This window comes from Giraffa tippelskirchi, chromosome 11 (genome assembly GCF_054371585.1).
Source record: "Giraffa tippelskirchi isolate mGirTip1 chromosome 11, T2T-mGirTip1v1.2.pri, whole genome shotgun sequence".
NCBI lineage: Eukaryota > Metazoa > Chordata > Mammalia > Artiodactyla > Giraffidae > Giraffa > Giraffa tippelskirchi.
Window position 1 is genome coordinate 64,235,061 of NC_137285.1, and position 19,422 is coordinate 64,254,482.

General features: G+C 39.6%; 1 protein-coding gene across 1 annotated transcript in view; it reads right to left on the reverse strand.

Moving 5' to 3' along the window:
* DCHS2 (dachsous cadherin-related 2) overlaps positions 1-19,422 on the reverse strand; it is a 311,921-nt gene that overhangs the window by 178,363 nt on the left and 114,136 nt on the right. The window contains exon 2 of the mRNA XM_081543223.1: positions 7,649-7,840. Coding sequence (XP_081399349.1) covers positions 7,649-7,840 — 192 coding nt within the window. The remainder of the gene's footprint in view (positions 1-7,648; positions 7,841-19,422) is intronic.

Sequence of the window (19,422 nt, forward strand, 5' to 3'; positions counted from 1 at the left end):
TCTATCCCAACAAAACAAGAGTATGTTGTACTGTGTTGGAGGGTTTTCCATCTACAAAACAAAGAGTTTTTACAGAGGAATATCCTATACATACAACACTGTACAGAATACTCACATACGCCATTGTCTATAACACAATACCACAGAGGGATGGCTTATAAACAATAGAACTTTATTTCTTACAGTTCTGGAGGCTAGAAGCCTGCTATTAGGGTGCCAACACAGCTGGTTCCTGGTGAAGCCCAAGACTTCTTGCTGTGTCCTCAGACAGCAGAGATGCTCAGGAGCTCTATGGGGCTTCTTTCACAAGGGCACTAATTCCATTCATGAGGGCTCCACCTCCATGACCTAATCACCTCCCAAAGGCTCCATCTCTTAATATCACCTTGGGTTTTAGGATTTCAAAATATGAATTTGAGGGGAACACAAACATATAGACCATAGCTATCTTGAACTTGAAGAATGTCTCTTCTTTGACTTCTAAAAACTAGCAAAAGCTGCTACACGGTTTTACATACTTTCTTAGTTATCCTTACAATCAAATACCTTTTATAGCTGGAGAAAGGAAGCGTCTCTTTTGTTCAGTCTGGGAAAGTTTTATGGAGGGATGCTGTGGTTAAAGAGGAACTTGAATGCTGCAATAGAGATTGGTGAGCTGAGAGAGAAAAAAGCATTCTTCCTAGAGTAAGTGTGTAGAGTAGGGTTCGATATGGAAGCAGAAAGAAATAGGCAAGGAGGTTTAAATTAAATATCTAGATTGATTTTTTTTTTTTTATTCTACTGCCAATGTTCCTAACTGATGCACTCTTTTTTTTTTTTTTTTTTGGCAGTAAAAAATTTCTGGCATCAAGTGATCTTATTTCTATTAAGATAACCAACTAATTAGAAACAGATGTTCAACTACTGCAGCATTGGATTTAAACTGGTTATTTAATCCTAGGATGCCTTTTACAACTGTCACAAAGTCTATTAATAATATATTTCTTAAGACTTGGGTAAATATTTCTATATGCATATATTGAGGTTTAAATAATCACATAAATTTAAATTAACCTAAACTCCTCTGTCTACTATTGTTTTTGTTTCCCACTGCTTTTCTAACATAGAAGCAAAACATTCCTGAAACCACATATACATGGATTGGTAAAATCTAAACAAATAGACCATGGTACTTTTATTGAGTTAAATGAATTTCCTTTCATGTGAGTTTCTACATGAATGTTGTTGTTCATTGTTCAGTCACTAAGTCATGTTGGACTCTTTGCAACCCTATGGACTGCAGCACATCAGGCCTCCCTGTCACTCACTATCTCCTGGAGCCCAAGTTCATGTCCATTGAACCAGTGATGCTATCTAAACATCTCATCTTCTGTCGCCCCCTTATCCTATTGCTTTCAATCTTTCCCAGCATCAGGGTCTTTTCCAATGAGTCAGCTCTACACAGCAGGTGGCCAAAGTTTTGGAGCTTCAGCTTCAGCAACAGTTCTTCCCTTGAATACTCAGGGTTAGTTTCCTTTAGGATTGACTAGTTTGATCTCCTTGCATTCCAAGGGACTCTGAAGAGTCTTCTCTAGCACCACAATTCAAAAGCATCAATTCTTTGGCACACAGCCTTCTCTATGGTCTAACTCTCACATTCATATATGACTACTGGGCAAACCATAGCTTTGACTATATGACTTTGTCAGCAAAGTGATGTCTCTGATTTTTAATATGCTGTCTGGGTTTATCATAGCTTTCTTTCCAAGCAGTAAGTGTCTTCTAATTTCATGGCTTCAGTCACCATATGCGGTGACTTTGGAGCTCAAGAAAATAAATCTGCCACTGTTGCCACTTTTTCCCCATCGATTTGACATGAAGTGATGATAGGACTGGATGCCTTGATCTTAGTTTTTTTAATGTTGAGTTTTTACCCAGATTTTTCTCTCTCCTCTTTCACCCTATCAAGAGGCACTTTTCACTTTCTGCCTCTAGAATGGTATAATCTGCGTCTCTGGGGCTGTTGACATTTCTCACGGCAATCTTGATTCCAGCTTGTGATTTGTAAAGCCCAGCATTTCACATGATAGAAGTTAAATAAGCAGGGTGACAATAGATAGCCTTGCCATACTCCTTTGCCAATTTTGAACCACTCAGTTATTCCATGCCCAGTTCACTTTGCTTCTTGAACTGTGTACAGGATTCTCAGGACACAGGTAAGATGGTGTTGGAGAAGACTCTTGAGAGTCCCTTGGACTGGAAGGAGATCAAACAAGTTAATCCCAAAGGAAATCAGTCCTGAATATTCATCGGAAAGACAGATGGTGAAGCTGAAGCTCCAATACTTTGGCCACCTGATTCGAAGAATTGACTCATTGGAAAAGACCCTGATGCTGGGAAAGACTGAAGGTAGGAGGAGAAGGGGACAACAGAGATGAGATGGTTGGATGGCATCACCAACTCAATGGACATGTTTGAGTAAGCTCCACGAGGTGGTGCTGGACAGAGAAGCCTGGCAGGCTGCAGTCCATGTTGCAAAGAGTCGGACATGACTGAACAACTGAACTGAACTGAGGTAAGATGATCTGGTGTTCCCATTTCTTTAAGAATTTTCCAATTTGTTGTGATACACACAGTCAAAAGCTTTAGCATCATCAATGAAGCAGAAGTAGATGTTTTTCTAGAATTCCCTTGCTTACCCTATGATCCAGCCAATGTTGGCAATTTGATCCATGGCTCCTCTGCCTTTTCTAAACCTAGTTCATGGTTCATGCACTGCTGAAGCCTAGCTTGAAGGATTTTGAGCATAACCTTACTAGCATGTGAAATGAACACAGCTGCACAGTAGTTTGAACATTCTTTGGCATTCCCCTTTTTTGAGATTGGAATGAAAACTGACCTTTTCCAGTTCTGTGTCCATGGCTGAGTTTTTCAAATTTGCTGACATATCACTTTAACAGCATCATCTTTTAGGATTTTAAATAATTCAGCTGGAATTCCATCATCTCCACTAGCTTTGTTCATAGTAATGATTCCTAAGTCCCACTTGACTTCACACTCTAAGATGTCTAGCTCTACATAAGTGACCATGTTATCATGGTGATCCAGTTCATAAAGACTTTTTTTTGTATAGTTCTTCTATGTATTCTTGCCACTTCTTAATCTCTTCTGCTTCTACTAGGCCCTTGCCATTTTTGTCCTTTATCGTGCCCATCCTTGCATGAAATTTTGCCTTGATGTCTCCAAATTTCTTGAAGAGATTTCTAGTCTTTCCCATTCTATTCTTTTCCTCTATTTCTTTGCATTGTTCATTTAAGAAGGCCTTCATATCTCTCCTTGATGTTCTCTGGAACTTTGTTTTCAGTTGAGTATATCTTTCCCTTTCTTCCTTGCCTTTAGCTTTTCTTCTTTTCTCAGCAATTCATAAAGACTTCTCAGACAACAACTTTGCCTTCTTGCATTACTTTTTTTTTTTTTGGATGGTTTTGGTCACTGCCTCCTATACAATGTTATGAACCTCCACCCATAGTTTTTCAGGCACTCAGTCTACCAGATCTAATACCTTGAATCTATTCATCACCTCCACTGTATAATTATAAGGGATTTGATTTAGGTCATACCTGAATGGCCTAGTGGTTTTCCCTACTTTCTTCAATTTAAGCCTGAATTTTGCAATAAGGAGCTCATGATCTGGATCACAGTCAGCACCAGGTATTATTTTTGCTGACTGTATAGAGCTTCTCTATCTTGGGCTGCAAAGAATGTAATCAGTCTGGTTTCAATATTGACCATATGATGATGTCTATGTGTTGAGTCATCTTTTGTGTTGTTGAAGGGGGCTTTTGCTCTGACCAGGGTGCTCTCTTGACAAAACTCTGTTAGCCTTTGCCCTGCTTGATTTTGTACTCCAAGGCCAAACTTGCCTGTTACTCCAGGTATCTCTTGACTTCCTACTTTTGCATTCAATCCCCTATGATGAAAATATTTGTAATAAATAAATTTAGACTCATTTGTTCCATCAATTCATGTCTTATGTAGGTAGCTTCTCTCACTAATTTCAAAAATTAGACCAGAAAGGTATTAGCAGTACTGATCTACATAAGCGGGTATAAAGCAGATAAAAAAATTTAGGAAAGTCTCTAAAACAGACTATGTAAAAAGAATGTGCAGAATAATGCATATAGAAGGCTATCTTTGCTGCACTGTAATGGAAAATTGAACAAGCTATTCCTAAAATGTACTTGAACAGCAATCAGAGCTGAAAAAGAAATAAAAGGAATACAGATAGGAAAAGAAGAAGTAAAACTCTCACTGTTTGCAGATGACATGATCCTCTACATAGAAAACCCTAAAGACTCTACTAGAAAATTACTAGAGTTAATCAATGAATATAGTAAAGTTGCAGGATATAAAATTAACACACAGAAATCCCTTGCATTCCTATACTCCAATAATGAGAAAACAGAAAGAGAAATTAAGGAAACAATACCATTCACCATTGCAACAAAAAGAATAAAATACTTAGGAATATATCTACCTAAAGAAACAAAAGACTTATATATAGAAAACTATAAAACACTGATGAAAGAAATCAAAGAGGACACAAACAGATGGAGCAATATACCGTGTTCATGGATTGGAAGAATTAATACAGTGAAAATGAGTATAAAAAAAAATGTACTTGAAAATGTAGAATAATCAGGGACAACCAAAGCAATCTTGAAAATGGACAAAGCTAAAAAAATACATGATATCATGACCTATTAGAAAGCTAAATAATCAAGAGAATATATAGCTAGTACAAAGGTAGACAAATAAGTAAAAAAGTAGGGTGCCCAGAAATAGACACACATATATAATCACATGATTTATGACAGAGGTGACACTGTACACAGTAAGGAGAGACTGACCATTTCAGCAAATGGTGCTGGGTCAACTGGATATCCACACTGCGCAAAAATGAAACCTCCTCCCACAAGACTGAAATAATAAGTGCAAAAGTTAAAACAATTAAATCTTTGAAAGAAAATATCTTAATGTCCCTGTGCACTGTGCTAAGTCACTTCAGTTGTGTCCAACTCTTTGTGACCCTATGGACCATGGCCTGCCAGTCTCCTCTGTCAAAGGGATTCTCTAGGCAAGAATCCTGGAGTGGGTAGCCATTTCCTCCTCCAGGCAATCTTCCAGACCCAGGGATCTAACTCGAGTTTCTGGCATTGCAGGCAGATTCTTTATAGTCTGAGCCACCAGGGAAGCCGTTAATGTCCCTCATATAAGCAAATACTTCTTAAAGGGAGAGAAAAAGTATTGGCTGTAAAGGGAAACAAATGGATAAACTGAGTTATATTGGAATTAAGGATTATTATTCCTCAAAAAACTCCATTAAGGAAAAAAAAGAGGCAAGTCACAGAATTGGAGAAAATAGATGCATTAATGTATCTAACAAAGGGTTTGCATGCCAGAAATGTAAAGAATTCATACAAATCAATAACAAAAGAAGCCAACAGTACAAGGGAAAATGGGTAAAGAATTAGACACTTCACAAAACCATTTATAGAAATAGCCAATAAATATATGAAAAATAAATATATGAAAAATATATAAAAATTTTCACTTATAATTTTATAAATGAAAATTAAATATATTAATTTATTAGTTATCAAGGAAATGCAGACTCCAATGTGACACACCAGCATGCAGGTACAGAACTGCTATCACTAAAATGACACTAAATATCAAACGTTGGGGAGGATATGGAACAAATGAAATTGGTGGGAGTATAAACTGGCAAAACTATTTTGACAAGTTGTTTGATTTTCTGTTGATGTAGTAATTCCATGCTAAATATAGGCCCAATACAAATGCTTACATTTGTTCAATAAATTATATGTATAAGAGTGAATAGAAATCCCATTTGCCATAGCCTAAAATGGATTCCATCAATTACAAAACAGATTAAAAACTATTGTAAATTCACATAAAAGAATACCATAAACCAATGAGAATGAATGAACTACTGCTACATACAATCGCATGAGTGATGTTCACAAATAATATCCTGCAAAAGAAACAATAAAAACACATACTGTATGAAGTCATTCACTGAAAGCTTAAAAACAGGTAACGTTTGGTGGTAGAAATCAATAGAGATTATCCTTAAAGGGCGGTAGGGATGGTAACAGTAAGGGGCCAAGAGAGGGGCTTCTATGCATATGCTTTCATTTTGCAAAAAATCCATTGAGCTGTACAGTTAATGATTTGTGCAATCTTCTGTATGTATTTTATATGTTAGTTTAAAAGTTTACCTGAAAAAGACATAAGAGCCAAATCAAAGGTGCCCCTATAGATCTTAGGGTTTCCCTCGTGGCTCAGACAATGGTCAATTAACATGAACATTAGAAAGGACAAAGTCAGCAATGTATGTACCATGCTGTGCTTTAGTCACTCAGTCATATCCAACTCTTTGTGACCCTGTGGACTGAGGCACCTCTGTCCATGGGGATTCTCCAGGCAAGAATACTGGAGTAGGTTGTCATAACTTCTTCCAGGAGATCTTCTTCCTGAGTCTTCCCAACCCAGGGATGGAAACCAGGTCTCCTGCCTTGCAGGCAGATTCTTTACTGTCTGAGTCACCAGAGAAGCCCAATAATACCAGAGTGGGTAGCCTATCCCTTCTCCAGGGGATCTTCCCCACCCAGAAATTGAACTGGGCTCTCCTGCATTGCTGGTGGATTCTTTACCAGAGCAATGAATGAAACACATCAAATATACAAAAAAAAATCAAGAATTTATAATCGAAGTAAGAAAAAAATCATCAGTAATGTTTGAAGATAGTAAATGTATCGACTCATTATTTTAAAAACTGGCAAAATAAAGCAAAATAATCAAGCATTATCCTGCCTTTCTTGAAGAATTATACTTCAGGCCAATCAAATAGTTGATGAGAGAACATTCTTCTTAACTGAAGAATTTCATATAATAAATGCAAAAAGTAACAGAATTCAAAACTCGCCCCACTGATACCCCTAGTGAGATGATGGCATGTGTCTGCTGCTGCAGTAAGAAGCATGGAGCACCGCCCAAATAAAGCCAAAGTTCATCAGTCTCTAGCTCAAAATGCCATTTTATAGAAACTGTGATAAAAGAAAATACTAAATGAATCTCAGTGATGCAATCAACCTCATTTAGAATATGGAAATTTTATAGGCCAAGTGATCAGATTTTTTCCAAAAATAAATACTGTAGGAGAAAAGGTGAGGGGGAATATGTGAAGGGCTGACTGTTACAGATTGAAATTTAAGGAATATAGCAATCAAATTCATTTCTGGGCTAATTTGGATCTTGATTTAAACATGGCAACTATTAAAAGTTTGCAATCTTTTTTGTAATCCAGTAAATTTTAAATGGAATATATATTAGATAAAGAATTACTGCTAATGTACGGTAGTGGTGTTTTGAAAACGTCACTATCCATTAGAGCTATTACTGAATTATTTCCAAATGAAATGATATGTCTGGTATCTGCTTCCAAACACTCCAGCAAAGGAAAGAGGCAGTGATTTATGAAACAAGATTGGCCAGTTGTGAATTGTTAATCCTTGGCACTCTCAAATGCACACACAGTGGTTCACTTTTGAGTATGTGTAAAATTTCATAGATAAAGACTCACCCCATCCTTAGCTTTCACCAAGAGATCATAGGTGGCTGGATCGCTTTCCCTGTCTGTGTCTTGAGAAACACAGATGCGCCCATCATGTGGGTCTATCTGGAATGCTTGAGGTGCTTCGTAGCTTTGGAATCCAGCATAAAGAGAATACTCAACAAAGCCATAGAGTCCTGCATCTGCATCGGAGGCTTTCACCTAGGAGACAGAAGGTGATCAGTGAGGAAAGAGGACTGCCAGCCTGACCTTTCAATGGACTACAAACCACCATCCTAATGTGCACAGCCAAGTGGTCCAAATAGCTATTCGCAAAGTGCTGTTATTGTTCAGTCACTCAGTCGTGTTCAACTCTTTGCGACCCCATGGACCACAGCATGCCAGGCTTCCCTGTGCTTCACCGTTTCCTGGAGTTTGCTCAAACTCATGTCCATTGAGCCAGCAATGCCATCCAACTGTCTCGTTCTCTGTCGTCCCCTTCTCCTCCTGCCTTCAATCTTTTCCAGCATCAGGGTCTTTTCTAACGAGCCGGCTCTTCACATCAGGTGGCTGAAGTGTAGGCTTGGTTTTCTCTCTCTTCCCTCACGTTCTGTGACAATGCACCTTCATTCTCTCTCTCCCTTTTGTCTTCTTTTCAGTCTCCTTTGCCCATTCCTATACTTTTATGTCATCTCTGAAAGTTTGAGTTTCTTGGTCCATTTGCCTTCTTATTCCACTCACTATACCTAAGTGATCTCATCCAATCTCAAGGGTTTAAATCTAGATGCTCACCACCTGATAACTTGTGGATTCCCACTCATTCTCAAACCCTTCAAGTGATGAGCTTAACACTTACCTTCACCCTTTCACAGCAACAAGGACAAAGAAATCAGGCACAACTACTAGTATCCAATCAGTTAACAGGATTCACCTTGGAGCATGAGATTTGACTTTCCTAGGACAGATTTCCTTCCGGGGGTAATGCCCCCACCAGGGCCCCAAACAGTGCAGGCTGAACACTAAACAGAGAAGCCTTTCCCAGGGGCATGCGGGGGTGAAATCCAGCCTGTGTTCTGCCGGCCAACAGGTGCACTGACATGGAGCTGAAACTGCCCAGAGGAAAGGGCCACTTTCTCTTTAACCAGAGTATCACTTATGTTAGCAGTGATCATATGCCTGGTAGAAAAGAGAAAGCAATTAGAATTATGAAAGCACTTAACTTATTTATACTAGCCATTGGAGTATACAGTTAGAAAACAACAGGCTATTAATAGAACTCAAAATATTCTTGCACTCATAGGCTTGGTATAATTCTTTTGATTTGTAACCCCATTAACTAGTGATAACAAACATCTAGACAGCACTAACAATACAAGAAGCACTTTAAGGGAAGATCAACCAAAAGGAGAAGGAGAAAGAAGAGGAGGAGGAAGAGGAAGAAGGAGAAAGAAAAAAAGAATAAGAGCTATATATTACAGAACACATACTATTCTAATTGCTTAACATATATTACAAGCTTATAACCTTAACGAATTCTGTTTTACAGACAAGAAAAGTCAGGCTCAGTGAGGTAAAGTAACCTGCCAAAGATCACACAGCTAGAAAGGGTCAAAACTAGGATTCAAATTCAGGCAATTGAACAGCAGACTACACGCTACTAAAGATCATGCAATCCTGCCTCTCAAGTGTCACCTTTTGTCATTTCATAACTTTATCCTTTATTGAAAAATACTCCTCAAAGCCCCTAACCTTCATTCAGTACAGAAGTTTCTAGATCATGTGCAACATCATATGAAGTTCACTTCATAAGCATGTGGCTTTCTCATCAGAGTATCACTAACATGGAGAAAGGCAACCGACAGTGATGCTTGTGCTCTTGAGTCTCAGCTGACCCTTCTATTCCCCACGGCCAAATCCCAACTGAGTTCCAAAGCACAGATAAATAAAGTGATGACCACTGGAAATATGACAATTAAGCAGGTCAACCCAGAGAGTCCAATGTCCAACTAGAAGACCTTCCAAAATAAGGCAGTAGAGAACAGAGACAATGAAAGAAAGGAGCAGCTCCTCTCTGGTTCACAGGACGTGCACTGGTGAGGCCCCCAGGCCACTCTGACAGGGGAGGAGAGCGTGGAAGACACACTCCAGTTTTTAGCTTCCTCAGCCCATAAGTTAGGTTCAGCTCACATTCCACTGGACAGTTTGTTACATGGCCCCAACCTAACTCAGAAGGAGACCGGGAAAAGTTGATGATTGCCCAGGCATTTGGTGAACACAGTCTCAGCCTCAAGTGCCACTTTGTCTCTATATGAAGACATGCATGTGCAATTATGTAAGTCACCGAGTGGCCTCTCTATGTAGTAAAATTCAAGCAAATGGAAAGTCATACTCTAAGCGGTCTCCCCAGTGTCATCCCACTACTGATTTCGTTTGGGCAGTTCTACATATTTCTGTCAGGCTTTTTGGAGGGAGGTGAAATAGAAGACAATTAATCACCCACATTTTTAGTAGACCTATTGTTCTCATTTAAACTCTATACTGAAAAAAAAAAGTCTATCTTTCATCAATACAATATACAATATAAGCTAAACCTTAATTATTATGTTTCCCAAATGAAATTCCATCCCAATAACACACTCAATAAGCACAAGTTCTCATAGATCTGCCTATTCATCCTAGTCAACCTTGACCATATAACTGCAATACGACTTTGGGGGTTACCTCTGTAGCCTTGCCTAGTGGGTCTCACTGAGGAACAAGTGTGCCCTCATGAGGACATTTGGCATTGTCAGAGGACAGTTTTGATTTTCACAACTGGGGAAAGAGTTTTACTGGCATCTCAGGAGTTGAAGCCAGAGATGCCGCTAAACCATGAAAGAACAGACCCTACAACAAAGAATTATCTGGCTCTGAACCTGATGAAACATTTTAAAATTGGCAATATTATTTCCTTCTTTAATTTTTTTCAGCTGATGACACAGTCTTTTACATTTATCTTCGCTCTCATCAATCTCATATTCTCAGGAAAAATTATTCATCTTGTGCAGCTAGCTAACATGTTTGTGAGTTATTCTTCTCATCAGATAGGCTGAACCAGGAAATCCACAAACTTCTCCACTACAAAGAACTCAATTCCAAGTACATTTGGTCTACTCCATTCCATCAGCTGTTAATGATTTAGTAGCCTCAAGTTCCCAAAGACACCAAACATATCTTCTAAAACCATATGGTACTCTCAATAACTTTGGCTTGATTGGAAGATAAGTACAATGAACTTAAAATTCAAAAATTCATTCTCAGCCTATAATAGTCCATATTAACAAGTAATGTGGCTTGTATAAAATAAGTTTCCTTATTTCCAATTTCAAGACCTTTTTCTCATTTGGACTTCTGGCAAGCAAAATATATGGAGTCAAAAGTAAGACAAGAGTGCTGATATCAGTTTATGTTATCAGTTCAGATCCTAAGTTTCAGAATCATGAAATTAAAAAGTATTCCTCTTCTCTTTATTCAACTCCCTAAAAATAGTGGCCTACTCACTAATAAGTGGTCTTGAAAGTCTACATGTAATTTGGCATTTTTAAGAGGTCTACATTTTCTAGTTTCCACTGACTTTACACATAAAATTTAGGTAATTTAAAATAATAGAAACGGCTTTGCCAAATCTTTAAGAGACAATTCTGATTATTGAGTAAATAAGCTCAGTGGGCCCTTTCGTCAAGAGATAGCTGCTTCAGAGAAAGAAGCTTCTGATTAGAGTCTATGATCACACTGACTCGATGGACATGGGTTTGGGTAGACTCCGGGAGTTGGTGATGGACAAGGAGGCCGGGCGTGCTGCAATTCATGGGGTCGCAAAGAGTCGGACACGACTGAGCGACTAAACTGAACTCAAAGTCCTGTGGTGCTCAAGTGGGGACCTAGAGGAGACCTTGGGAGGATCTCATCCTTGAATCTACTCAGAGTCACATCACAGTATCCTCAATGACATCCTTGTGTTCCTCCTCTCAATCTCAATTTGCCTGCTTTCGACTGAGAGGAATTTGATGGGTTTTACTTTAAACTTATTCTGACTCAAAACTGTTCTCCCTCCCAGTGTCCCAGTTTGACCTTTAACTAAATTTAATGGAGACATTATAAAGATGTAAGCTATTAATAAAATATTAATACCTCCTTGATTCCATTACTAGCGTCCTGAAATTTAAAGAATTTTTACCACTTCCTTCTTTTTAACATCTGGGTAAGGATTTTTCCATATGAAAATGTCATGTTGAAAAGTCGAAGTTTTAGTCACTCAGTCATGTCCAACTCTTTGTGACCCTGTGGACTGTAGCCTTCCAGGCACCTCTGTCCATGGAATTCTCCAGGCAAGAATACGGGAGTGGGGTGCCATTCCCTTCTCCAGGGGATCTTCCTGACCCAGGGATCGAACCTGGATCTCCTACATTGCAGGCAGATTCTTTGACATCCGAGCCACCAGGGAAATCCCTGAATATGTCATGGGACAAAATGGGAACAATGGCTCTTGAAAACATGTTTTCATATTCTACAAACAGATTGGATCCATCTGCCTTCCCATCACCAGCATAGCCTCCTCCTATTTGGAAATGTCTCCTCTTCAACAACTGGGTGCGTGCCCAGCCAATCACATTGGCACCCTGAAACCCAAAAATCAATCTAGAGTCATAGGGTGATATATTGTTAGCAACACTGTCCTTTATATACTGCTGGGCAATCATATCACACTTAATTCAGTGGTCTCTGTATAGAAGCCTTAGAGCCCAACCTAAAAAACTGACTGATCAAACACCAAAAGTCCTAGGGAAAAAAGGCTAAACTTCAAATAAAATTTAAAATTAAATAACTCATTTTAATTTTTTCTTATTTTAACTTCTAAAATTTCAAAGAGGCACGGGAACCAGAGATCAAATTGCCAACATTCGTTGGGTCATGGAGAAAGCAGAGAAATTCCAGAAAAATATGTTTCTGCTTCACCGGTGGCTCAGATGGTAAAGAATCTGCCTGCAATACAGGAGACCCAAGTTTGATCCATGGGTCAGGAAGATCCCCTGGAGAATGGAATGGCAACTCATTCAACTATTCTTACCTGGAGAATCCCGTGGACAGAGGAGTCCGGTGGGCTACAGTTCATGGGGTTGCAACGAATCAGACATGACTGAGTGATTTAACACTTTCACACACTTTCAGTTTCTGCCTCACTGACTACACTAAAGCCTTTCACTGTGTGGATCACAACAAACTGTGGAAAATTCTTAAAGAGATGGGAACACCAGACCACCTTACCTACTTCCTGAGAAAATTGTATGCGGGTCAAGAAGCGACAGTTAGAACCCGACATGGAACAACAGACTGGTTCAAACTGAGGAAAGGAGTACGTCAAATCTGTATATTGTCACACTGCTCATTTAACTTCTATGCAGAGTACATCATGTGAAATGCTGGGCTGCATCAATCACAAGCTTGAATCAAGACTATTGAGAGAAGTATCAACAACTTCAAATATGTAGATAATACCACTCTAACAGCATAAAGTGAAGAGGAACTACAGAGTTTCTTGATGAGGGTGAAAGAGGAGAGAGAAAAAGCTGGCTTGGAACTCAACATTAAGAAATCTAAGATCTTGGCATCCAGTCCCATGACTTTATGGAAAATAGAAGGGGAAAAAGTAGAAGCAATGGCACATATTATTTTCTTGGGCTCTAAAATCATGGTGGACAGTAACTGCAGTAATGAAATTAAAAGATGTTTGCTCCCTGGAAGCAAAGCTTGACAAATCTAGACAGTGTATTAAAAGGCAGATACATCACATTGCCAATAAAGGTCCATACAGTCAAAGCTATAGTTTTTTAAGTAGTCATGTATAGATGTGAGAATTGGACCATAAAGAAAGCTGAGCTTTCAAATTGTGGTGCTTGAGAAGACTTTTGAGAGTCCCTTGGACTGCAAGGAGATCAAACCAGCCAATCCTAAAGGAAGTCAACCCTGCATATTCATTGGAAGGGCTGATGCTGAAGCTTAGACTCAAATACTTTGGCTACCTGATACAAAGAGCCCACTCATTGGAAAAGACCCTGATGTTGAGAAAGGTTGAAGGCCAAGAGGAGAAGGGTGCAGCAGAGGATGAGATGGTTTGATAGCATCACTGACTCAATGGACATGAATTTGAGGAAACTCTGGGAGATAGTGACAGACAGGGGAGTTGGACATGCTGCAGTCCATGGGTCACAAATAGTTGGCCATGACTTAGCGACTGCAAAACAACAACAGTTTCCAAAATTTCTACCATGAGCATAAACTAGTTTGAAGAACCAAGGTTACTGACACAACATACTCACACACAGATCTTCAAACAGAAAGAAGAGAAGAAGAAGAAGAAGAAAGAAACACAAAATAACTTTTTACATTGAAGCACTTTTTACACTGGCCAGTCATGGATGCAACAGCTAAAACAGGGCTTCCCTGGTAGTTCAGCTGCTAAAGAATCTTCACTTGCAATGTAGGAGACCCCAGTTCAATTCCTGGGACAGGAAGATCCCATGCAGAAGGGATGGGCTACTCACTCCAGTATTCTTGGGCTAGCCTGGTGACTCAGACAGTAAATAATCCACCTGCAATGTGGGAGACCTGGCTTTGATCCCTGGGTTGGGAAGACCCTCTGGAGGAAGGCATGGCAATCCACTCTAGTATTCTTGCCTGGAGAACCCCCATGGACAGAGGAGCCTGGAAGGCTATAGTCCATGGTGTCAGAAAGAGTTGGACACGATTGAGCGAATAAGCACAATAATGATGGCTAAACCAGGGTTATAATATTTCAACAGAAGCTGGATTCAGCACTGGGGACCACAATGGAATCAAATATGCCAATTTTGGCAAGTTCACCAATGACAAGGTCTTACCAAATCTAACAATCAAGATTGGGCCCTTATTTTGTACACCGCTCAGCTGCTTTCACACAGCTAATCATCTCCTTCTCATTGAAACTCTTCTTCATCAGTGGCCACACTCTGACTCTCTCTCCTACATTTCACTGACTACGTTCAGTTTTCTTTACTGCCTCTGTGTTCTCTCTGACTTCTGAATACTGCTGTGCTCTGGAGGTCAGTCTTGGGACCACTTGGCTTTTCAATCCACAGTCATCACCTGTATTGGGCTGAAAGGTGGTCAATACAAAAGACACAATACAGAAGGTGGTCTCCAAAAGACACATCTGCCTCCTAATCCCTTGAAACTGTGATTTTACTTTATTTTATGAAATAGTGAATCCTACCTTGTATTGCCAAAGTTGTGATTAAGGATTCTGAGAAGCGTTTATCCTGGATAAACCTCATCAGATGAACCTTTCATCCAATGACAAGTGTCCTCATAAGAAAGAGGCAGAGAGACTCCATGGACAGAAGAGCAGGAAGCACTGTGACCACAGAAGCAGAGTCTGGAGTGATGTGGCTACAAGTCAAGGAGCACTTTACAGGTGTCAGAAGCTGGAAAAAAGCAAAGAAGTGACTTCCCCATAGAGCCCTTGGAGAGACTAAGGACCTGCTAGATTTTGTTCTTCTAGCCTCCAGAACTATGAGCAACAAAAATTTCTATTTTCTTAAGATACAAAGTCTATGATTATTTGTAATAGAAGCCCTAGGAAACTAATATGCACCTTGAGTGATCCGACCCAACCCCAGGGCATTAAACCAACACACATTCCTCCAATACTTGGTCTTGTGCCACAGATTCATACATCGTCCAGTTAATTAAACCTCCTCTGAAGTGACTAATATGCAGAGCACATCATGTGAAATGTCAGTCTGGATGAATCACAATCTGATATCAAGATTGATAAATATTAAAAACTTCAGATATGGAGATGATACCACCCTAATAGCAAAAAGTGAAGAGGAACAAAAGAGCCTCTTGAAGGGGTAGAAGAGCAGAATGGAAAAAGCTGGCTTAAAACTCAACATTAAAGAAACTAAGATCATGGCATCTGGTCCCATCACTTTATGGCAGATAGAAGGGGAAAAGTGGAAGCAATGTCAGATTTTCTTTTCTGGGGCTCCAAAATCACTTCAGTTGGTGGCTGTAGCCATGAAATTAAAAGATGCTTACTTCTTGGAAGGAAAGCTATGACAAACCTAGACAGTGTATTAAAAAGTAAAGACATCACTTTGCCCAAAGGTCCATATAGACAAAGCTATGGCTTTTCCAGTGAAAGAAAGAAAGAAAGTGAAGTCGTTCAGTCGTATCCGACTCTGCGACCCCAAAGACTGTAGCCTACCAGGCTCTTCTGTCCATGGGATTTTCCAGGCAAGAGTACTGGAGTGGGTTGCCATAGTAGCCATGTATGAATGTGAGAGTTGGACCCTAAAGAAGATTGAGTGCCTAAGAACTGATGCTTTTGAACTGTGGTGTTGAAGACTCTTGAGAGTCTCCTGGACTGCAAGGAGATCAAACCAGTCAATACTAAAGGAAATCAATTTTGAATATTCATTGGAAAGACTGATGCTGAAGCTCTAATACTTTGGCCACCTGATGCAAAGAGCGGACTCATTGCAAAAGACCCAGATGCTGGGAAAGATTGAAGGCAAAAGGAGAAGAGGGTGGTAGAGGATGAGATGGTTAGATAGCATCACCAACTCAATGGACATAAGTTTGAACAAACTCTAGGAGATAGTGAAGAACAGGGAGGCCTGGCGTGCTGCAGTCCATGGGGTTGCAGAGTTGGACATGACTTAGTGGCTGAACAACAACTAGTGACTAATAGGTACTTCCAATGTACTGTGATTCCCACCACTCCAAAATCTACTGCTCTCCCATTGATTTTAGCGAATAGCACCACCATCCACTTATTATATTGGCAGCCAGAGAGATACTACTGAAACACCAAATCATGTTACTCTCCTGCTCAGAATATTCCAACAGCTTCTCATACTCATAAAATCCAGCTCTTTCATTTGACCCCTTTCTCTGACCTCATCTCCCACGGCTTTCTGACTCACTCACTACCCTCCGGATACACTGATGTTCTTGATGAATCCACCACCTATATAACTGATAGCTTATGGTGAACTGTGTCGGGTCTGTGTTCTCTGAAGAGAATTTAGCTTCAGGACCAGAGAGGAGGCTTCAGGCACTCAGAACTTCATGTGGCAAAAGTTTTACTACAGGGAAAAAGGGATAGAGAAGCTTCTGACATAGACATCAGAACAGGGTGGGGCACTCTCTGCCTGCTTAGTAGTTTAGGTGGGGCTTTGTAAAGCTTTTTCATTGTTTACTAAGAATAGATTAAAAGAATGTCTCAAGGTTTTAAAGATCTTACCAGACCCACTCCCACAACATACATCTTAAGATAACAGGATTAGTTAGAAGGTTCTTGTTAAGAAGGAGAAACAAGATAGATTCTTGTTATACAGTCATTAGTACAGAGCTTAAGGAAAACAAAGCCTTCAGCAAGCTTTAAGCTCTGGGCTTAAAGAAAGTTAGTCTTAGAAGAAACAGATCATTGCCGTAACAGCTCAGAGCTTAAGAAAAAAATGTCTTATGTGACTAAGACAAAGCAAAGTAGAAAAAATATTTGTCCTTCTCTCCTCCTCTAGGGCCCCGGATTTGTTATCCACCTACTTAAGAATTAACTCTCTCATGACTTACTCCCTCATTTCTTTCAAGTGTCTGTAAACACCACCTAATCCCCCCAAAGGACTTTCCTGCTCACCTTACACAAGAGAGTCACCCTCCCCTTTGCCCTCATCCTCTGTCCTTTTATTTTGCTTTGTATTTCTTCAGAGTGCTTATTTCTACACTACATTACATGCTTCTATGTGTTGTTTATGTAATATTTGTCTTCCTCACTGGAACTATCTTGCTCCCTGCTACAACCCCAGCATCAACAACAGTGGTACCTGGCTCACGGTGAAGGAGCTCTAAAAATGTACTGTGTGAATGAAGGAAGGTAATACTGTACATAAAATGCAAGTATGTTTTAGAAAGAGCTTTTATACTATTCTGACTTTAGAAAAAAACATATGGGTATAAAACAAGATAGCTTTACAAATACCAGGGCCACCTTCCTGGAGCTCCACACATTGTCCAGCCACGGTCAGCAACCACCCCCCGCAACCACCCCCAAGCTCTGTGACATGGCCATTGCCGTGAGCTCTTGGGCCATTTCTCCTTTCAGCTGTTTTCAAACAAATTTCCAAGACAAGCAGAAAACTGTTGTGCTCAGAGCAGTGGTGAGAAGAAATCTGTTATAAGGGTTCCTGCTTTCAAAGAATTATTGTAGGGCTCACGTGCCAGGGTGATAACTTCATATGCCATTATAGCAATGGAAGCACGTTCATCTTAAGGAGAAATTTGATGATGGTAACTTTATCCCGAAACACAAGGACTTGGACACCTTATCCATAGCAATGCTGGACCCAACATGAATGGCTCCAAGTTTTTCATCTGCATTGCCAAGACAGAGTGGTTGAATGGCAAGCACGTGATTCCTGGCAAGGTTAAAGAAGACACGATAGAACAGTCTTATGGACTCTGAGGGAGAAGGTGAGGGTGGGACGTTCTGGGAGAATAGCATTGAAACATGTATATTATCATATGTGAAACAGAACACCATTCCAGGTTCGATGCATGAGACAAATGCTCAGGGCTGGGGCAATGGGATGACCCAGAGGGATGGGATGGGGAGGGAGGTGGGAGGGGGGTTCAGGATGGGGAACACATGTAAACCCATAGCTGATTCATGTCACTGTATGGCAAAAACTACTACAATATTGTAAAGTAATTAGCCCCTAGCTAAAATAAATAAATTTATTAAAAAAAAAAAAAAGAAGACACGAATATTTTGCGGAAGCCATGGTATGCTAGGGGGCTAGGAATGGAAAGACCAGAGAACACATTGCCATTGCCCGTCGTGGACAACCCTAGTAGATTTGACTTGTGTTTTACCTTAACCAACGGTCCATTCCTCTTGTAGCTCCTCCATCACCCCTGTCTGTATGCATCATCCTATAAACTCTACATTCTCAGTGCAGTTTTTTGGGTTCCATATTTTCCATGTCCCCCTCCAAGTCTTGTTGGATTGCAGAGTTAAGTTTAGGATTACATGAAATAAAAATAAAACAAGAACAACAACAAAAGAACAAGATATTTCATAACACTCATCAAATACTCACTGATGAATATTTTTTTACTCCTAAGACACAATTTATCAGCTAAGCTATATCATTACAGAACAAAATCCAAAATGTTAAAAATGGCAAAGGGAAAAGAAAATCATCCTCAGGCATGTGAAAATTGGAAACAGAACTGTGTTTTATTTTCAGTTTTTAAAATGTGTTTTCAGAGAAGTTGATAAAGGTGTTAGATGAATAAACTGAATATATAGTTTCAAGTTAAAAATTAAACAGTTTACTTCTCTGGTAATGTTTTTATTGCCTTAATTGAGAAATGAGATTAAATCCCAATGCTTATTGTGCTCACCCCCCACCATAAAAAAAAAAACAGCCAAAGGAAATTTTGTGAAAAGGGATCAATGTGTAGGAACAGGGTGGTAACTTGTTTTACAAAGTTATTACAAAGTGTTAAATTAAGAAACAGCATGACCTGAAAAGACAAAAAAAAAAAAGAGAGAGAACTGGCAGGCAGGTCAGTAGAACACAAAAGTAGGACCTGAAACAGATCCTAATAAACCTATTTTTTTTTTTTGTACTACAAAGAACACATCATAAACCACTGAGGAATGTGGGTTTATCCGTGTAAGTTGCTAGAAAAATTGGCAAAGTACATGGGGGAAA